The sequence below is a fragment of the Schistocerca americana genome, chromosome X, assembly GCF_021461395.2.
Source record: "Schistocerca americana isolate TAMUIC-IGC-003095 chromosome X, iqSchAmer2.1, whole genome shotgun sequence".
Classification (NCBI taxonomy): Eukaryota; Metazoa; Arthropoda; class Insecta; order Orthoptera; family Acrididae; genus Schistocerca; species Schistocerca americana.
In genome coordinates, this window is record NC_060130.1 from 604068474 (window position 1) to 604086386 (window position 17913).

Sequence of the window (17913 nt, forward strand, 5' to 3'; positions counted from 1 at the left end):
GCGAGATGCTTTTAATAGGTTCCACAATGATACATTGTCTCAAAACATGGTAGAAAACCCAAAGAGATTCTGGTCATATGTAAAGTACACCAATGGCAAAAAACAGTCAATACCGTCACTGCGCGATAGCGATGGAAATGTTACCAATGATGGTATCACTAAAGCAGAGTTACTAAATAAAGGTTTCCATAATTCCTTCACAAAAGACGACGAAGTAAATATTCCAGAATTCGAAACCAGAACAGCTGTTAGCATGAGTGACATAAAAATAGATATCTTAGGTGTTGCGAAACAACTCAAATCACTTAAGAAAGGCAAGTCTTCCAGTCCAGATGGTATGCCAATCAGGTTCCTTTCGGAGTATGCAGACACAGTACTGCCTTTCTTAGCGATCATATACAACCGCTCATTTGAAAGGTCTGTTCCTAAAGACTGGAAAGTAGCACAGGTTACACCAGTATTCACGAAAGGAAATAGGAGTAACCCATTGAATTACAGACCCACATCACTGACCTCAATTTGCAGTAGGATTTTGGAGCATATACTGTACTTGAACCTTATGAATCACCTTGAAGAAAATAACTTTTTGATACATAACCAACATGGATTCAGAAAATTCTTGTGCAACACAGCCAGCTCTTTATTCCCATGAAGCAATGAGTGCTGTCGACAAGGGATCTCAGATCGATTCCATATTCCTAGATTTTCAGAATGCTTTCAATACCGTTCCTCACAAGCGACTATTAATCAAATTCCATGCATATCGAGTATTGTCTCAGTTGTGTGATTTCTTCTCAGATTAGTTACAGTTCGTAGTGATAGATGGTAAATCATCGAGTAGAACAGAAGTGATATATGGTGTTCCGCAAGGTAGTGCTGTTCCTGATTTATATAAATGATCTAGGTGATAATCTGAGCAGGCCCCTTAGATTGTTTGCAGATGAGGCTGTAATCTACCGTCTAGTAAAATCATCAAATGATCAATTCCAATTACAAAATGATCTAGAGAGGATTTCTGTATGGTGTGAAAAGTAGCAATTGGCACTAAACAAAGAAAAGTGCGAGTTCATTCACATGGGTACTAAAAGAAATCTGATAAATTTTGGGTATACCATAAATCACACAAATCTAAGGGCTGTCAATTCGACTAAATACCTAGGAATTACAATTACGAGCAACTAAAATTGGAAAGACCACACAGATAACATTGTAGGGAAGGCGAAACAAAGACTGCACTTTGTTGGCAGAACACTTAGAAGATGCGACACACCCACTAAAGAGACAGCCTGCATTACACTTGTCCGACCTCTGCTGGAATATTGCTGCGCAGTATGGGATCCTTACCAGGTAGGATTGATGGAGGACATCGAAAAAGTGCAAAGGAGGGCAGCTTGTTTTGCATTATTGCGCGATAGGGGTGAGAGTGTCACTGATATGATACGCAAGTTGGAGTGGCAGTTACTGAAACAAAGGCACTTTTCTTTGTGGTGAGATCTATTTACAAAATTTCAATCACCAACTTTCTCTTCCAAATGCGAAAATATTTTGTTGACACCCACCTATGTAGATAGAGATGATCATCATAATAAAATAAGAGAAATCAGAGCTCGAACTGAAAGATTTAGGTGTCCCTTTTTCCCAGGCACCATTCGAGAGTGGAATGGTAGAGAAGTAGTATGAAAATGGTTCGATGAACCCTCTGCCAGGCACTTAAGTGTGGATTGCAGAGTAACCATGTAGATGTAGAAGTACACAGTATAATCCATTCCTACCATTTTCAACTGCTGTACAGAACATCAACAGAATATTAAAAATCAAGACCTGGAGCAATCTGCAGTTGCTAAACACAGCCTCTCAAACAAACACAAAATACTGTTTGAGAAGACATTAGTTCTGTACCATGCTCAACAAAAGTTTTGTACCATGCTCCTACATACTGGGATTCAGTAATTAACACATTCCCTGCAGCTCGGCCCACCATGTGTCCTGATGCAATTCTTTCCACCCGACTGTCATGAATTTCACTGACTTTCCAAAATTGCGGAAGTTATTATTATATCAGATCCTAAGCTGCATAAGACTCAAAGGTATATATTTATTTACCATGAGATAAATAATTCATATATGTTATTGCTTCCATTCGGTCCTCTGGTGACCTGATAACACTTTTTCGTACTGGTTTTCAATTGTTCAGGTCATCCTGTGTTCCGATAGTTGCGCTGCGCTCTTTTAGCGGCTAACTCTACAGAAAACAGGTCACTTATTGTTATACTTTAAAATACATACACCGTCATTTGTTAATGTTTGCAGGCAAGAAAAAATGCTTTAAAATACACACACTGTCATGTGAAACTTCCTGGCAGATTAAAACTGAAGCCCGATCGAGACTTGAACTCAGGACCTTTGCCTTTCGCGGGCAAGTGCTCTACCATCTGAGCTACCGAAGCACGACTCACGCCCAGTCCTCACAGCTTTACTTCTGCCAGTATCTCGTCTCCTACCTTCCAAACTTTACAGAAGCTCTCCTGCGCAGGAGAGCTTCTGTAAAGTTTGGAAGGTAGGAGACGAGATACTGGCAGAAGTAAAGCTGTGAGGACTGGGCGTGAGTCGTGCTTCGGTAGCTCAGATGGTAGAGCACTTGCTCGCGAAAGGCAAAGGTCCCGAGTTTGAGTCTTGGTCGGGCACACAGTTTTAATCTGCCAGGAAGTTTCATATCAGCGCACACTCTGCTGCAGAGTGAAAATCTCATTCTGGACACTGTCATGTGCTAGTGCTAGCAGCCAAGAATAGCTGCTTTAAGGTATGCATTGAAATATTGTTTATGGTTTTGAGATGACTGTTTACATTCTGGTGGTTGGCCACCAGTTTTAATGATGTTCTATTGCATGTTTAGCTAGAAATGGATCCATCTGCTTCCAGTAACAAGGAAGTGAAGATGTAGTACACCATTAGATAAGGAGGGACTATGCTACTATCTGAACTACTACCCAAATAAAAGTAACTCCAGTGATGATGTCTCTTGTGCATCTGACAATGATTCAGCTTACAATTCCCAAGATTCAAGATCATCTTCAGATTTGAATGTAAGTGATGATGATCCCTGTTCTGATGAGGTTCCTGATATCATATGTAACTCTGATAATGGTAATGAAAATGATATCCCAATTCGGAAACCAACTGGATAAAATATGACAAGAGTAATTTTTAATAGGTATTCAAAAGTTAATATTTCCATCAATTTTAACATCCCTTTTGATGTTTACAAAATGCTGGTGCCGCAAGACATATTTAACAATATGGTGAGAGAAACAAATATGCAGCACAGAAACTTTCCAAAATGCTATGCAAAAAAAGATCTCAAGCCAATTGGGTTGACCCTTCTGAGGAAGAAATGGGCAAGTTTATTGGCATAATACTAATTATGGGGTTAAATGAGGTCCCAAAAATTTCACTTTATTTGTCAAAGAATCCACTGTATGAAAATAAAGTTATAAAAACCACTATGTCTAATGATCAATTTCTGGCATTTTTACCTTGCTGGGATGTTGTTGATAATGAGGCCCATAGAAGTGTAAACAACAGGATTTACAAAGTAAAGTTGTCAGTTGAACATCTGCTGAGTAACCTTCAAAATGGTCTAACCCTTGGAACAGATGTGGTAGTTGATGAATCTATGATTCCTTGGAGAGGAAGATTGGTTTTTAGGCAGTATATCCCCAACAAGTCTCACTAGTATGGTGTAAAACTGTACAAAATTTGCATAGGGGAATGCTACACGTTTGCCTTGCATATCTATCAAGGGAAAGATGATGAACTGCAAGGTGCAAGTCATGCTGGCACTATCACTATGAAAATGTGAGAGCCTCTTTTTGGAAAAGGTCACAGTCTTTATGTTTTGTTTGTGCATTTCTCTAGTGCATAAGTTGATAGATAAAAATATGCTTCTCTGTGGAACCATTTGTTCAAACAGAGCAGGACTTCCCAAGGATATTGTGGAGAAGATACCAAAAAAGGGGGAAATATGTGGAGCAGAGAACAATAATGGAGTCAAAAATTTTAACTGGGTGTGTAAAGGAGAGTTCTAATGATTTCAATGGTTCCTGGACATATTGATGTTTTAGAGAACTCCAGCAAAAAGAACAGCAAAGCAGAAGTTATAATGAAACCAAAGGCTGTGCTGGAGTACAACAAGATAAAAAAAGGCATTGATCTCAGTGATAAGATGTCCTTATATTATTCACTATTGAGAAAGGGGGTGAAATGGTGGAGAGAAGTTGCAATGGAACTTCTACTAGTGACTTCTATAGTAAATGCTTGGTTTCTGCTTTGTAAAAAGAGCACTCTGAAGAGAAGAATGTCATTTTGAATTTTCAAAGAGTCCATTGCCTTCCATTCATGTCAATATGCTGCCTGTGCCACTCCTCTATCAAGAAAGAAAGCCCATACTTTGGGTCAAATTGAGGGACAGGAAGAAAATTTCAGCAACACTGTACATTGTGCTACAAAAGCATTTTCACTCAGGAAGGCAAAAAAGTAGCAGACAACAACCCCAAGAGAGTTACAACCTTCTGCAGTGACTGCCCAGGACAACCTAAAATGTGGCTCAGTTGTTTCAATGAAAACCACATCCAGGAATGACTTTTTAAGATTGCAGTGTTTAAACAGTGCAAAGGTTATGTTAAAAAGTATTTTTTGTATGTTTTTATACGTTGTTTATATGTTCTGCAAATAAATTATTAGGGTAAAATTCTCTTCAAAAATAAAAAAGAAGAAACAATAAAACCAAGAATAGCTCTTTAAGATCACAATTGTTAAAGAGTGCAAAGTTTAGGTGAAAATGATTTTTTTGTATTGTTTTCTGTAAGATATTTATTTACCAAATATAGCAGTACAACAAAAATGTCCAACAAAAAAGCATTGTTTTGGGGTCATTTTGGGGTCTAGCTGGCCACTACTGCAGCAATTTACACAGCGATACGTCCCCTTTATCACAGTCAGCCCAACAAGCACCTATGTGGTGAAGGGACGTCACTCACAGTATCTGGGACACCGCTGACCTCAGCTGCATTTCAGCAAAGTTTTCATCAGGTCACCAGTGGGCCAATATGCAATACAGGAGGTACATCAAATCTTCTTCCACAGGGAACGTGTTAAAGAGACAATATAAATAAGAATATGTAAGAAGAACTTTAACCCTGGCAGCAGATACAATCTTAGCAGCGCATGGAAAAGAGCCCTCGATGCAGAGAAGAAGCCTAGATATCCGTCGCAATGTTTACACTGCAACAGGATCAGTGGTGCCACCAGTGCAGATTTTAACACCACCTGCGACAGTATTATGTAATTATCGACCAATCATAAGCTGTCTATGGACTATATGAGGACACCACAGCTGCAGTTTAGACAGTCATATGCTCCTGACGAAGACAATGGAGGTAATCATTGAGATCCAAGGTTTTGCCCTGAAATGACATCACAAGAAGTTCAAGAATGTTTGATACATACTTAGTATCAGTAAAGTTTTCTATGTAATCTTGCAGATCTATTTGATGAGTCATCATGAAAGAACAGAGAGACCTTAAAGAATTGGAGTTACATGACAGTTGACGGTTGTGATAAATAGGAAAATGTGTAAAATGGAGTATAGATGAGTTACTTGTTCAGATGAATAATATGAAGTACAAAGGTAATTGATGTAATGAGGTCAATGATGTTTGGAGTAGATAAGGAACATGGTGGGACTTTTGTGTATTTTTTGAGGTGAATGATTCTTATAGGCTGAAGTAGTAAATATTTGGAGTAAAAATGATACTGAGTTGAGATACACATATGCGTAATGGTAAAATGGAAATGTCGTGTGGCTAGGGCCTCCCGTCGGGTAGACCGTTCGCCTGGTGCAGGTCTTTCGATTTGACGCCACTTGGGCGACCTGCGCGTCGATGGGGATGAAATGATGATGATTAGGACAGCACAACACCCAGTCCCTGAGCGGAGAAAATTTCCGACCCAGCCGGGAATCGAACCCGGGCCCTTTTAAGAGCTACTATTTTAACAATGTTATTTTATTTTTACACAAGTTGTCTTATTTGTATCTATATATATTTACAAGAGGCGTTCAATAAGATATGCAACACATTTTTTCTCAAAGCAGGCTGGTTTTATTCAGGATTCCAATACACCATATTATTCCCCGCCCTTATGGCTACAAAACCTCATTTTTCAACATAATCTCTGTTCAATGCTATGGCCTTATGACAACTTACTGGGAGGGCCTGTGTGCCTGTATGGTACCACTCACTCAACTGGTCGATGTCGGAGCCAACGTCTTGCTGCACAATAACCACCTGATCAGCCATGCACTGATTCCTGCGGAGTGCATCCGTCATTGGGCCAAACACATGGAAGTCAGAAGGTACAAGATCCAGGCTGCAGGGTGAATGATGTAGAGCAGTCCAATGAAGTTTTCTGCACTCCTCTCGGGTACGTTAACTTGTGTGATGTATTGTGTTGTCAAGGAGGAGAAGTTTGTTTGCATTTTTGTGGCGATGAACACATTGCTGGAGTCACAGTGGTGTGCGACCAGCACGTGAGAGATTGGACAGGTTTATGTGACATTGTTGTGATGATGACAGATGCCCTGCCTGACAACTTACCATGGTTTTGTTGCCTGCCAAGTCTCCGTAGACATTCTGCAAATACCAATGAATATCTGTGATGCTCTGGTTTTCTGCCAAAAGAAACTGAATTACAGCTCTCTGCTTTGAGCCCACCTCTGTTACAGACTCCACTTTGAAGGCTACATACAGCACCATTATCCATTGGAACACCACGTAACTATAGTGGCTGAAGTGGGAATATACCATGATGTCCCACAATAAATTCCACATCTTATCAATTACTGAATGCCCCTCATAGATGTATGTGATGATGAAGACAGTATGATCATAGCAAGTAAAGTGTTACTCATGAATGGCAAAGGAATAGTGATTTAATGATGCATTTAGCTATAAGGATATTTGTAGTGGATGTATTTGTATCAGGCTTCAAAAGTAGAGTTCTGGCACTATTAATTGGATAATGAATACCAACTTCAAGAGCACACTGTACTACTCTTACTGGCAATGATAACAGTTATTCAACTACAATACATACACTATGTCAGAGTAAAATAGAATAGTCATTTATTCTGAAATTTTTCTCTGGGCAACCACATGAGTCGCAGACGTTTAGAGCATTAAGTCAGCATCTACAGTTTTCACTGACCCAATGAAAAATAATAAACTGTCATCTAGCTGTATAAATTGATGTACTAAAATTATATTTTGCTTAATATGTTTCATGTCAATAGTTTGGTAAACATAAGAATGGGATAGTTGCTATCTTATTGTATTTCTTCTCTTCCTTCTATGTGTGGTGTCCGATGTGGGTTGAGAATAAATATGATTCAGAATGGTAGTAGTATGGGTGCCAAGCACTCTACTGAAAGGATGGCAACCAAACAGTAGCTGAATATAAGTGAATGTTTTTTGTGGCAGTGCTCCAAAAAAGGTAACCAGCAACAGTTATGTGTTTGATGGCCAAAACAAACTATTGAAGAGAAAGATACATTGTCATTAAATGCAAAATAAAACTTGTGAAAATATTTACCATTTTTCATTACGATGTATTGTAAATTTGGAATAAAATATTTTTGTAGAGGCAATCCACTACCTCAGCCAGAAGAAATTTATGCAAGATACATTGCAGTTTTAATATTCTTTATCTCCTTTTTGTAATTATTAAGAATTTATTGTTTTATTTTTCGCTTACTCTTAAGAGTTGTGCTCTACCAAACATATGATTCGGTAGTTTTGGTACAGCACATAAATGACATTGTAAATGGTAGGATTACCAGTAGTATTGCTAGCAATGGTACTAATACTACTGGTAATTCTATCATTTACTATGTCATTTATGCACTGTACCAAAACTGCCACAACCTATGATTTGGCAGTTTTGGTACAGTACATAAATGACATGGTAAATGGTAGGATTACCAGTAGTATTGCTAGCAATGGTACCAATACTACCGGTAATCCTATCATTTACTGTGTCATTTATGTACTGTACCAAAACTGCCAAATCATAGGTTTGGTAGAGCGCAACTCTTAAGTAATAGTAGGGGAAGAAACACAAATGAATGTCTGATATAGAAAATGGTAAAATATGACTTCTCTTTGTTCTTTGTTTGTTCTGCACATAATTAGAGCTGCACATCATTAAATGTTAGTCCATTGTATATTTTATATCCTTACAAAATATAAATTAGCTGATCACGTAACTTCTGCAGTTTTATGTAACCATAGGAATAACTTTTGATGCAAGTACAGTTTACATGAACAAGCACAAAAAATGTATTTAATTATTGTAGTTATTCTGTACTCAATAGAACATACTGAAGTATGATCAAAGGCAAGAGTTTCCTGTTATTATTGATAAGTGTGAGAAAGTTGTTTATGAAAAACAGAAACATGTTTATATGACATTAACTGAATTTTCCACTGGCAGAACACAATAATATTAAAAAGGAAAACCACTTCCTTATGTTCTGCAAAATTACATTTATTTAATCACAAATGGGTTTTCAGCTTCTCAGGCAATCTTCAGGTGACAACTGAATGTCGCAAACAGGAAATTGCATTTTTTAGCACTATATGATAAATCTGTATATTTGTAAACTACAAGATTCCTCTGTTTCACATTACAAGTCAATAATCTTTGAATAAAATCTGAATTAAACATTGAAAACTTCAATTTTGCTATAAATTCTGTTTACTTTTAAGTAACAGACATGAAGATAACTATGAAGAAGAAAAATGTTCTATAGGTCCCATGGCCCTTTATATATCCTCATTCTGTTTCTAGACTGTTCACCAGTTCTAGTTTAAGACACTGATCGCATAGGCAGACAAAGCGATCAAAATGAGGTAATGCCCTATAGGTATGCAATACATCTACTGTACAGGTAACATGGTTCCAATGTTAACAGACCATGGCTACTAGGAAAATTACCATAGTCTACACTTACTTATGAAAGTCTATGACAGTCTGCACTAGTTTTCCAACTCTATTTAGACACTAAAGAAGTCTTTTATGGTGCAATTGTAAGGAATCGGTGATCCATTACTCAGAGATGTACATTACACGCCCACCCAGGTTGCATACGGAGAGATTGATTATCGAGTGCCAATCACGCTGGGTCAGTGACACTGTTGCTCAGTAGAATGTGGAGTTTGAAGTTGTGTAGCAGTTACGAACAAGTAGTGGATGTGTGTGTCCCCCTCTGCTGCAGGCTGGACCATCATCAAATCCACATAATTATGCCTAACTGAAAGTGAATATCATTATACAGTGTACTGATTATCAGCGATCTTGTCAACCACGCTGGGCAATGGATTGCAGTGTAGATTATGTGGAGAAAGAGTGTCTGCGTGTGTGTGTGTGTGTGTGTGTGTGTCTGTGTGTGTGTGTGTGTGTGTGTGTGTGTGTGTGTGTGTGTGTGTGTGCATAAGAAGTTACAAAATATTACAGTGTAATTAGTAAATTGATGATACATCCAAGTCAACTATAGTATACTATTAGCAACGACTTTTGCATGAATAGTGCTACATATCTATAGAAAGACAACTTGTCTGGTGTAGTGGTAATAAATTATACACACAAACATTCCTTGTGAATCACTCATCTACTACAGTAGTGCCTGAAATAAGCCTTCGCATACATATTGAAAAATGTGATGGGAGACTTTAATTTATAATATGTATACATACTCAATATGTTAACTTACTCAACAGTAACAAATGTTTGTTCTGACACCCATGAGTCATCTTCCTTTAGTGATTCCACCTGGACTCGACTGAAGCTCATGTTGTACATCTTCTGGATGTATATAGGATTTGAAAGGAATGCTGCATCCAGCAGTTCAGCTACCTCCTTTGCAGGACATGAGGCAGGCAGGCACAGTCCAACTACTATCAAATCCTGTACACAAAAAGATCAAATTACAACAAATAATCTATCAAATATTTTGACTGTAGATTATAAGCTTTTGAATTTGGACACAAATAACACAATTTTAACAATGACAAAAAATATTAAAATGACAACAGGAAATCCTGAAAAGAAGATAGATGATGGTTTCATAGGGAGGATGCAGCATGTTATTTTGGATGGACAGTCAATGACAAGACATAGAAGTAACTTCGGGTGTTCCCCAGGGAAGTGTGTTGGGACCCTTGTTGTTAATGTTGTATGTTACTGATCTTGCAAACAATATTAATAGCAACCTCAGACTTTTTGCAGATGATACAGTTATTTATAATAAAGTACTGCCTGAAAGAAGCTGCATAAATATTGTCAGATCTTGATGAGATTTCAAAGTGGTGCAAAGATTGACAACTTGCTTTAAATGTTCAGAAATGTAAAATTGTGCACTTCACAAAACGAAAAAGCAAAGTATCCTATGACTATACAACCAATGAGTCACAGTTGGAATTGGTCAACTCATGAAAATACCTGGGTGTAAGACTTTGTAGGGATATGAAATGAAATGATCACATACACTCAGTTTTTGGTAAAGAAGGTGGTAGGCTTTCGTTTATTGATAGAATATTGAGGATATGCAATCAGTCTACAAAGAAGATTGCTTACAAGCCACTTGTGTGACACATCTAAGAATATTGCTCAAGTGCATGGGGTTTGATGCGTGGATGAGTGTCACAGAAATGCTGAAGAAACTGAACTAGCAGACTCTTGAAGGCAGCTGTGAACTATCCCACGACAGCCTACTTGCAAAGTTACAGACACTGGTTTTAAATGATAGCTCTAGGAACAAACTACACCTCCCTACACATCACTCTCATTGGGATTGTGAGGACAAGGTCAGATTACAGCATGCACGGAGGCATTTAAACAGTCAGTCTTCCTGCACTACAAACGTGAATGGAAGAAAAACCCCTAATAACTGATACAGCAGGATGTACCCTCTGCCACAAACTTCACAGTAGTTCGCAGACTATAGATCTTTATATGGACTCTGAGAACAAGAGCATTTCCATTTTTATTGTCTTGATAGATGGACAAGGTTGTATCTTCATAAATCATCAGAGCCATTTCATATATGGATGCTTTTGCCATTCTTACCCATGTTGCTATTTCTCTTATTGAATAGTTCACTGTGACCGTTGGGATTGTCCCATTACTCTTCCATATGTTAGGCAGTTGTAAATATGTGAACAAGTTAACCGTTATCACATTCTTTCCACTTCTACAAAATGCTGCCATAAGGTTCATAACAATGTCTTCAGAAACAGATTCTCTGGTTGAAGTTCATCCTTTCCCAGGTACATACATCTGCTGAACAGATATTTGTTGTCTACATCCAACCAAGACACTCACCTCAGATATGGGACGATGGAAAGTCATGCTCTTCCGAGCCATCCAGATTTAGATTTCCCACGGTTCTCTTACATCGCTTCAGGCAAATCCCAGGATCATTCCAACTAGGTCATGGCCAAGCACCTATCCAGTTCCCTCCATGGAGAACTTAGAAATGTATTCTTAGCAATAACAGAATGCAAAGTGTTTCCAAAAATGTTTTCTTGATTGTTAAAGAGAGAACGGGTCATTTATAAAAGTGAGTCTTTCTCATACACATATTAAGATCTTCAGTGCATTGCAGATACTTTAAAGTTAGTGAAGTATTTAAAATTGGGCACTATTAGTGAAGAAATCTGTGTTCCCTTACAACAAACATCACGAATACTGAAGTACTGCACAAGTTATTTAGGGATAAAGGAGACAACTCACCAAAAGACAGAAGTGCTGTGTCGTCGATAGGCTCACAAACAAAAGGTAAACAGCTTGGCTAGCTTTTGGAATACATTCCCTCTTTCTGGCTGTAGAAAAAAAATGCACACAAACACACAAATACACTCGCTCACATGCACATGCCTGTCTACCTACATTGTGCTCAGTCAACTGTCAGCTCTTTACTGGACCACAGTGAGTGTACTGGGGTGCAATGGGGGTGTAAGGTGGGGTAGGGAGAGACATGGAGAGAGGATGGGGTTAGAGGGAGGTGTCTAGTGGCTCTTGAGAGAGTAGGGAACCATCTGGGGGGCTAGTCGAGCTGGCAGTCGACTGAGCACAATGTAGGGAGATGAGCTGGCAATCGACTGAGCACAATGTAGGGAGATGAGCTGGCAATCGACTGAGCACAATGTAGGGAGACGAGCTGGCAGTCGACTGAGCACAATGTAGGGAGACTAGCTGGCAGTCAACTAAGGCCCCACCCTACACCTCCACCTCATCCCAGTACACTCACCGTGGACCAGTTCAAAAATGGCTCTGAGCACTATGGGACTTAACTTCTTAGGTCATCAGTCCCCTAGAACTTAGAACTACTTAAACCTAACTAACCTAAGGACATCACACACACCCATGCCCGAGGCAGGATTTGAACCTGAGGCCATAGCGGTCACGCGGTTGCAGACTGTAGCGCCTAGAACCGCTCGGCCACACTGGCTGGCCGTGGACCAGTAAAGAGCTGGTAGTCGACTGAGCACAATGTACGGAGACAGGCGTGTGTGTGTGTGTGTGTGTGTGTGTGTGTTTTACTACACCTAGAAAAAGGAAGTGCTTCTGAAAGTTAGCCAAGCTCCAAACCTTTTGTTTGTGTGCCTATCGATGATACAGCACTTCTGCCATGCAGCAGCCCTGGGTTCTATCCCGGAAGGATCAGAGATTTTCTTCCCTTGGGACTGGATGTTATGTTGTCCTCATAATCATTTGATAATAATTAACACGCAAGTAGCCCACTGTTGTGTCAACAGGAAAAACTTGCAACTCAGTGGCCGAACTTCCCCTGGTGGGCACTCCTGGCTATCAATGCCATATGATCATTTCATTTCATGAAGAGACCTAATGCACACTGACACAGGACAGTCAAAAGAGGAAAACAGTGAACTGATATGGAAACTACTACCATATGCTCTGCACTGTATGCCATGACATAGTGGTTACAGTCACTGGCTGGCAACATATAGGTCACTAGTTCAGTACCCACCTCCTGAAGTTCTTTATGATTTAACATTTCTAATTTCTAGGACTTCCCTTTTTTTACAAATGTTGCAATTTGCTAGAATACTCTATGTATGTGTAAACAGGAGCACACACTGCTGAAGCAGGCAGTTCATCTCATCTTTATTTTCATGTGTGCTTAATAAACATGCCTTGAGTGTGAAGTGTTAGTTCTAGTTAATGACCTTGCTCTCATTGTGGTACTTGCTTATGAGTTGTATGAGACACAGTTTAATAGTTTGCTGGAGATGCAGAGTATCTCTGACATTGCCTGCAAAAGTCATTACCTTCATGGGTAGGAATCCAAATAAAAACAAAATATTTCTCCTACAGTTTGGATTATCAAGAGAACAATGGATACAAATAAATTGGTGAGACATATGCATATCTGGCATATAGGAGTGTTTTTGGGAGATGCTGACCAGGATGCAATAGAATGGCTATAAGTATTCAACTCTATTGCTAAATACAACAGGTGGGATGGCATGGTGTTTCCCGCCAGTGCCTACTTTTACTTGGACAGTACAGCCTGGCAGTGTTTCAAGAGCAAAGAGCAAACGCTAAAGAACAGGAAGAAATTTTAGCTGCATTTTAAGAAAACATCTGGTGACAATCAGTAGCATGCCCATATAGTTGAAGAACAACTGAAAAACAGAGTTCAACACCAGGCGGAGGTGACGCAGTCACATACACAGAATGTTTTGGTGCTGTATCATACTGTGAACTTAAATATGGTGGATGCCAACAAAGTTTCACACCAAATAAAGAGTGTGGCAAAGGACACTTATCAAGAGCTGCTTTTGGAGTATGTGATAAACAGAGAGGACTTCATCAGGTGGCGACAGCCCACCAGGCAGTACACCAGAACAAAGTACATCACAAGATGCTAGACAAATTTTCAAATGTTGTGCTGGTGGCATTCGCTGGAGATCATTAGGACCTTGCATCACTAATACAGCAAATAGATATAGGTAAAAGGCTTTACATTGTCCACTAATATGGAACACAAATGTATTGACCATCATACCCAGCAAGAATAAGGTAATGTCATTAATTCAAGAAGAGGTTTGTTGATCATTGGCACTGATCTCTACAAGACACATGTCAACTGAAGACTAGAGGCAGAAATCTTGGTCTTACATCACAACTGTCAGACAACATCCAAGGTTTTTGGTGACACGGATACAACCAGCTCTCTCATCAATTTGAGTGCCATGCAGAAAAACAGACATTTGGAGAATGAAGGACAATATGCAGTTATGTTTCCATTGGGGGAACCTTGCACAGGTCACATGCTACTGTAAAGAAACAAGACACATGTTTGACGACTGTCATGCCACAAGATATCAAACAAAGGGCAGTTATATCCATGTCAGGCAACTCCAGAAGACTACAACTGACCAGTGGAATGAAGAATGTCGCTATACTGCTCTCCAATGTACTGCTGTCCCTGTACCGCAGCCATTCCCTGTCATCATACAGATATTGCAGCCCTTCACCTGCAAAAAAAAAAACCGGGAAAACTAACATGGTGTCTATCTATGGAGTAGGCACCATAGCAGATGAAAATCCTCCCTGGATGACAGTTGCAAAGATATCAGTAAATAAGACTGTCATTGGCGATGAGCAACCGGTCCACTAGTCAATTCTGGGACATCATTTTCTGTGATATCAGATATTTCTTGTAGCCATATGAACAAGATTACATTCCAAAATTCTTATTGTTCTGAATGTTGCAAACAGAAAATATCTCAAGCTAACAGGAATCTGAGTTGTGAGACTAACTATCAATGACAGAACACATCCCTTTAAATTTTTTTTATTTTACAATAATACAGACATAATGTTGTCCTTGGATGGGACTTCTGCAAGCTGACTGTAGAACATTGGAGCACAAGACTGCAAAGTTACTCCAACAATTTCATGCAATACAACTGTTCTGGCAATTGTTTACCATCGAAGATATACTTAGCCCACCATCATCAACAACATTTGCTCAAATACCAGTCTGGATGATCAATGTAACAAGGAACTCCTAGTTCAGTATGAAAATTCAATTCAGCCTCACAAAACAAATCTATACACTAGCAGCAATTATAATCATCACAAATGGACAAGGAGAGCTCTGGGTAACCAATTGTCATGAACAACTGGAACTCAGCCTGAAGGGTATGTGCACTGGGGATGGCCAAACCAGTCCAGGATGGTCAACTATGTGCCACTGATAGAGGAGGAAGCTATTCTAGCAGTACCAACTAGCCACTAGAGGCCTCTATTATCCAGCTGACAAAAGGTCCGTGCTCGACCGAGGATCAATGTCAACGTGTGATGGTCATTCTACAAGGGGCATTCAATAAATAATGAAGCACATCTGTTTTTTTCTTTTTTTTTTTTAAGCAGGTTGGTTTTATTCAGAATCCCAATACAAAATATTATTCCTCACTCTTTTGGCTGCAGTGCCCTAATCTCTGTGCCATGGGATGGCCTTCACCACCTCACTGAGAGGGTCTGTACGTCCAAAAGTTACAACTCTACTGGTCGACATCATAGCCAACCCCTTACTGCATCAATAACCTTCCCATCAACCATGTACTGCTTCCTGCGGGCTCCTGTGGAGTGCATCTTTGCAGACAGATGAAAGTCAAAAGGTGCTAGATGTGGGCTGTAGAGTGGATGAGGAAGAACAGTCCAATGAAGTTTTGTGAGCTCCTCTTGGGTGTGCAGACTTGTGTGAGGCCAATTGTGCAGTGAAGTGTTTGACTGTGATCCGTTGGTCACCTCAAATGAGTGTGTCCACACGTTCCAACATTATAGGAGTAACAGTTGTGTATGGTCGGCTGGCATGCAGGAGATCACGCAGGTTTGCACGATCTTGTTGTAATGATGACACACTCCTAGCCCAAAGACTCAGCGTGCTTTTGTTCACTGTCAAGTCTCCGGAGACATTCTGCAAGCACGTATGAATATCTATGATGCTCTGGTTTTCTGCCAAAAGAAACTCAATTACAGGTTTCTGCTTAGACCACATCTCCATTACAGACGTTGAAGGCTATGTATAGTATGTGACCTATAGGAACTTCATGAGACCACATGGGCTGAAATGGGAATACCCCTAATGTCCCTCAACAAATTTCACATTTTTTCAACCAAAACAGGCTGAGAATCGTACAGCCATTTCAAGATTCAGTCCGCTGTGGAAATACGGCAGACCAGGCGGCACAATGTGAAATACCATACAAACACTGGCGAACATCCCCACATCAGTCAGTGCTCACAAAAGGATGTCCCCATCCAACTGACAGAGAATTGAGAAGTGGAGAATATGCTAAGAGACAATAACATTCAACTTTGTGTGCATGTGTGCCGCAGGGGGACGGGGGCGGGGGGGGGGGGGGAGGGGAGGAGGGGGGCATCTGAGAAGAAGATGGTGAGGGCAGGGCAATGCCCTTTTGGGAAGTGTTTAAATGTTTTTCTGTGGAATTTGCAATGTTCAAGTTTGGACTAATCCTTTGCTGCAACTTGACAAAGGCAGGTATGAGGAAGCAACAGAGAAAAGATCTAAAACTCTACTTCGCACCATTTTGCAAAAACTCATACATTTCTTCAATACATGTGTGTACCGAAACCTACAACATGGGCAATGGGACTATTTTCTGTGAACTGTGTTATAACTAAACAATCCTAACTTATTTAGGTATTGCTTAGGCTACAGGATATCCCACGGCCCTTGTCCATGGAATACCAGAGCACGCTAAACATGAGTTTAGCAGAATCAAAACCATATTAATAATTCATTAGAGTTCTGTGCTGAATGAAAAGCTTATGCTGTTAATTCCAAGAGATGCAAGTGCCCATTCTTCTCCTCTCCTCCCTTCCCTTATGATTACATTTGCTGGTGGGCTTAATTTATGGATAATGGTAGGTATATGGCCTCATAGAGCTGAATGATCTCCATAAATGGTCAAGCATTATTAACTGCCTACAAATCATAAGGTGGAGAGTAGCAGTGCCCTTAGAGGGGTTAACAGGAGAAAGTCCCTCTTGTTGACAGCAGGCTGGAGGAACTGCTGTGGAAAAGGAAGAGAGGTTACTGAACTGGGCGTGCATGTGTATGCATTCTGGTAGGACATTCATCAGTGAGGTGATTAGCGACATTATTAACATATTTTGAGATCAATGTGGTGAAAACTCCCTCCCTTCTATTTTCACTTTTAGTCATCTGCACACTCACTCTATCACTCAAACTGTTATAACTGTAAATAGGTCACTGTTCTAAAACATTCTTGAATTACAAGAGTGGAGCTTAAAATGATCGCTTATGAATTTAAGTCTGGCTTATTGGGGGGGGGAACAAAACGTACATAAAACAGTTATCATGCAACATGTTAAAATCCACTTCCAAATAATTGCTCTTTCAGTACAGCTACTAAAAGTGGGCAACAGTGGTTTCTGGAAATCCTTCTGATGGCTGCCTATATGTGCAATGAGCTATTGGAATATCTGATTTAGTCCAGGAACACGTTCCGCAATATCTTCTTGCTCTCTTTAATAACCTGTCACGCCTTTATCATTATCAACTGAAGTGTTCCGAGGTTCTCCACAGTTACTCACCATTTGAGCTTCTGCAGTCACAAATGTCCCTGATTGCTGAGTATCACTCCTCATTTCACTAGAGAACAGGTAATATTAGTTTTTGGTCTCACAATTGTGAAATAGATGAATCAGTGGCATGGTGGATCACATTACAAATGTGATCCAGTTGTTCCTAAGTGATGTTGTGATATTCAAATGCAG

At 39.8% G+C, this 17913-nt stretch overlaps 1 protein-coding gene across 1 annotated transcript in view; it reads right to left on the reverse strand.

Annotated features, from left to right (window-relative positions):
• The window catches only part of LOC124556202, a 352070-nt gene that overhangs the window by 212341 nt on the left and 121816 nt on the right, over positions 1 to 17913 (reverse strand). Inside the window, exon 3 of the mRNA XM_047130193.1 lies at positions 9827 to 10020. Within this exon, the coding sequence (XP_046986149.1) occupies positions 9827 to 10020 (194 nt within the window). The remainder of the gene's footprint in view (positions 1 to 9826; positions 10021 to 17913) is intronic.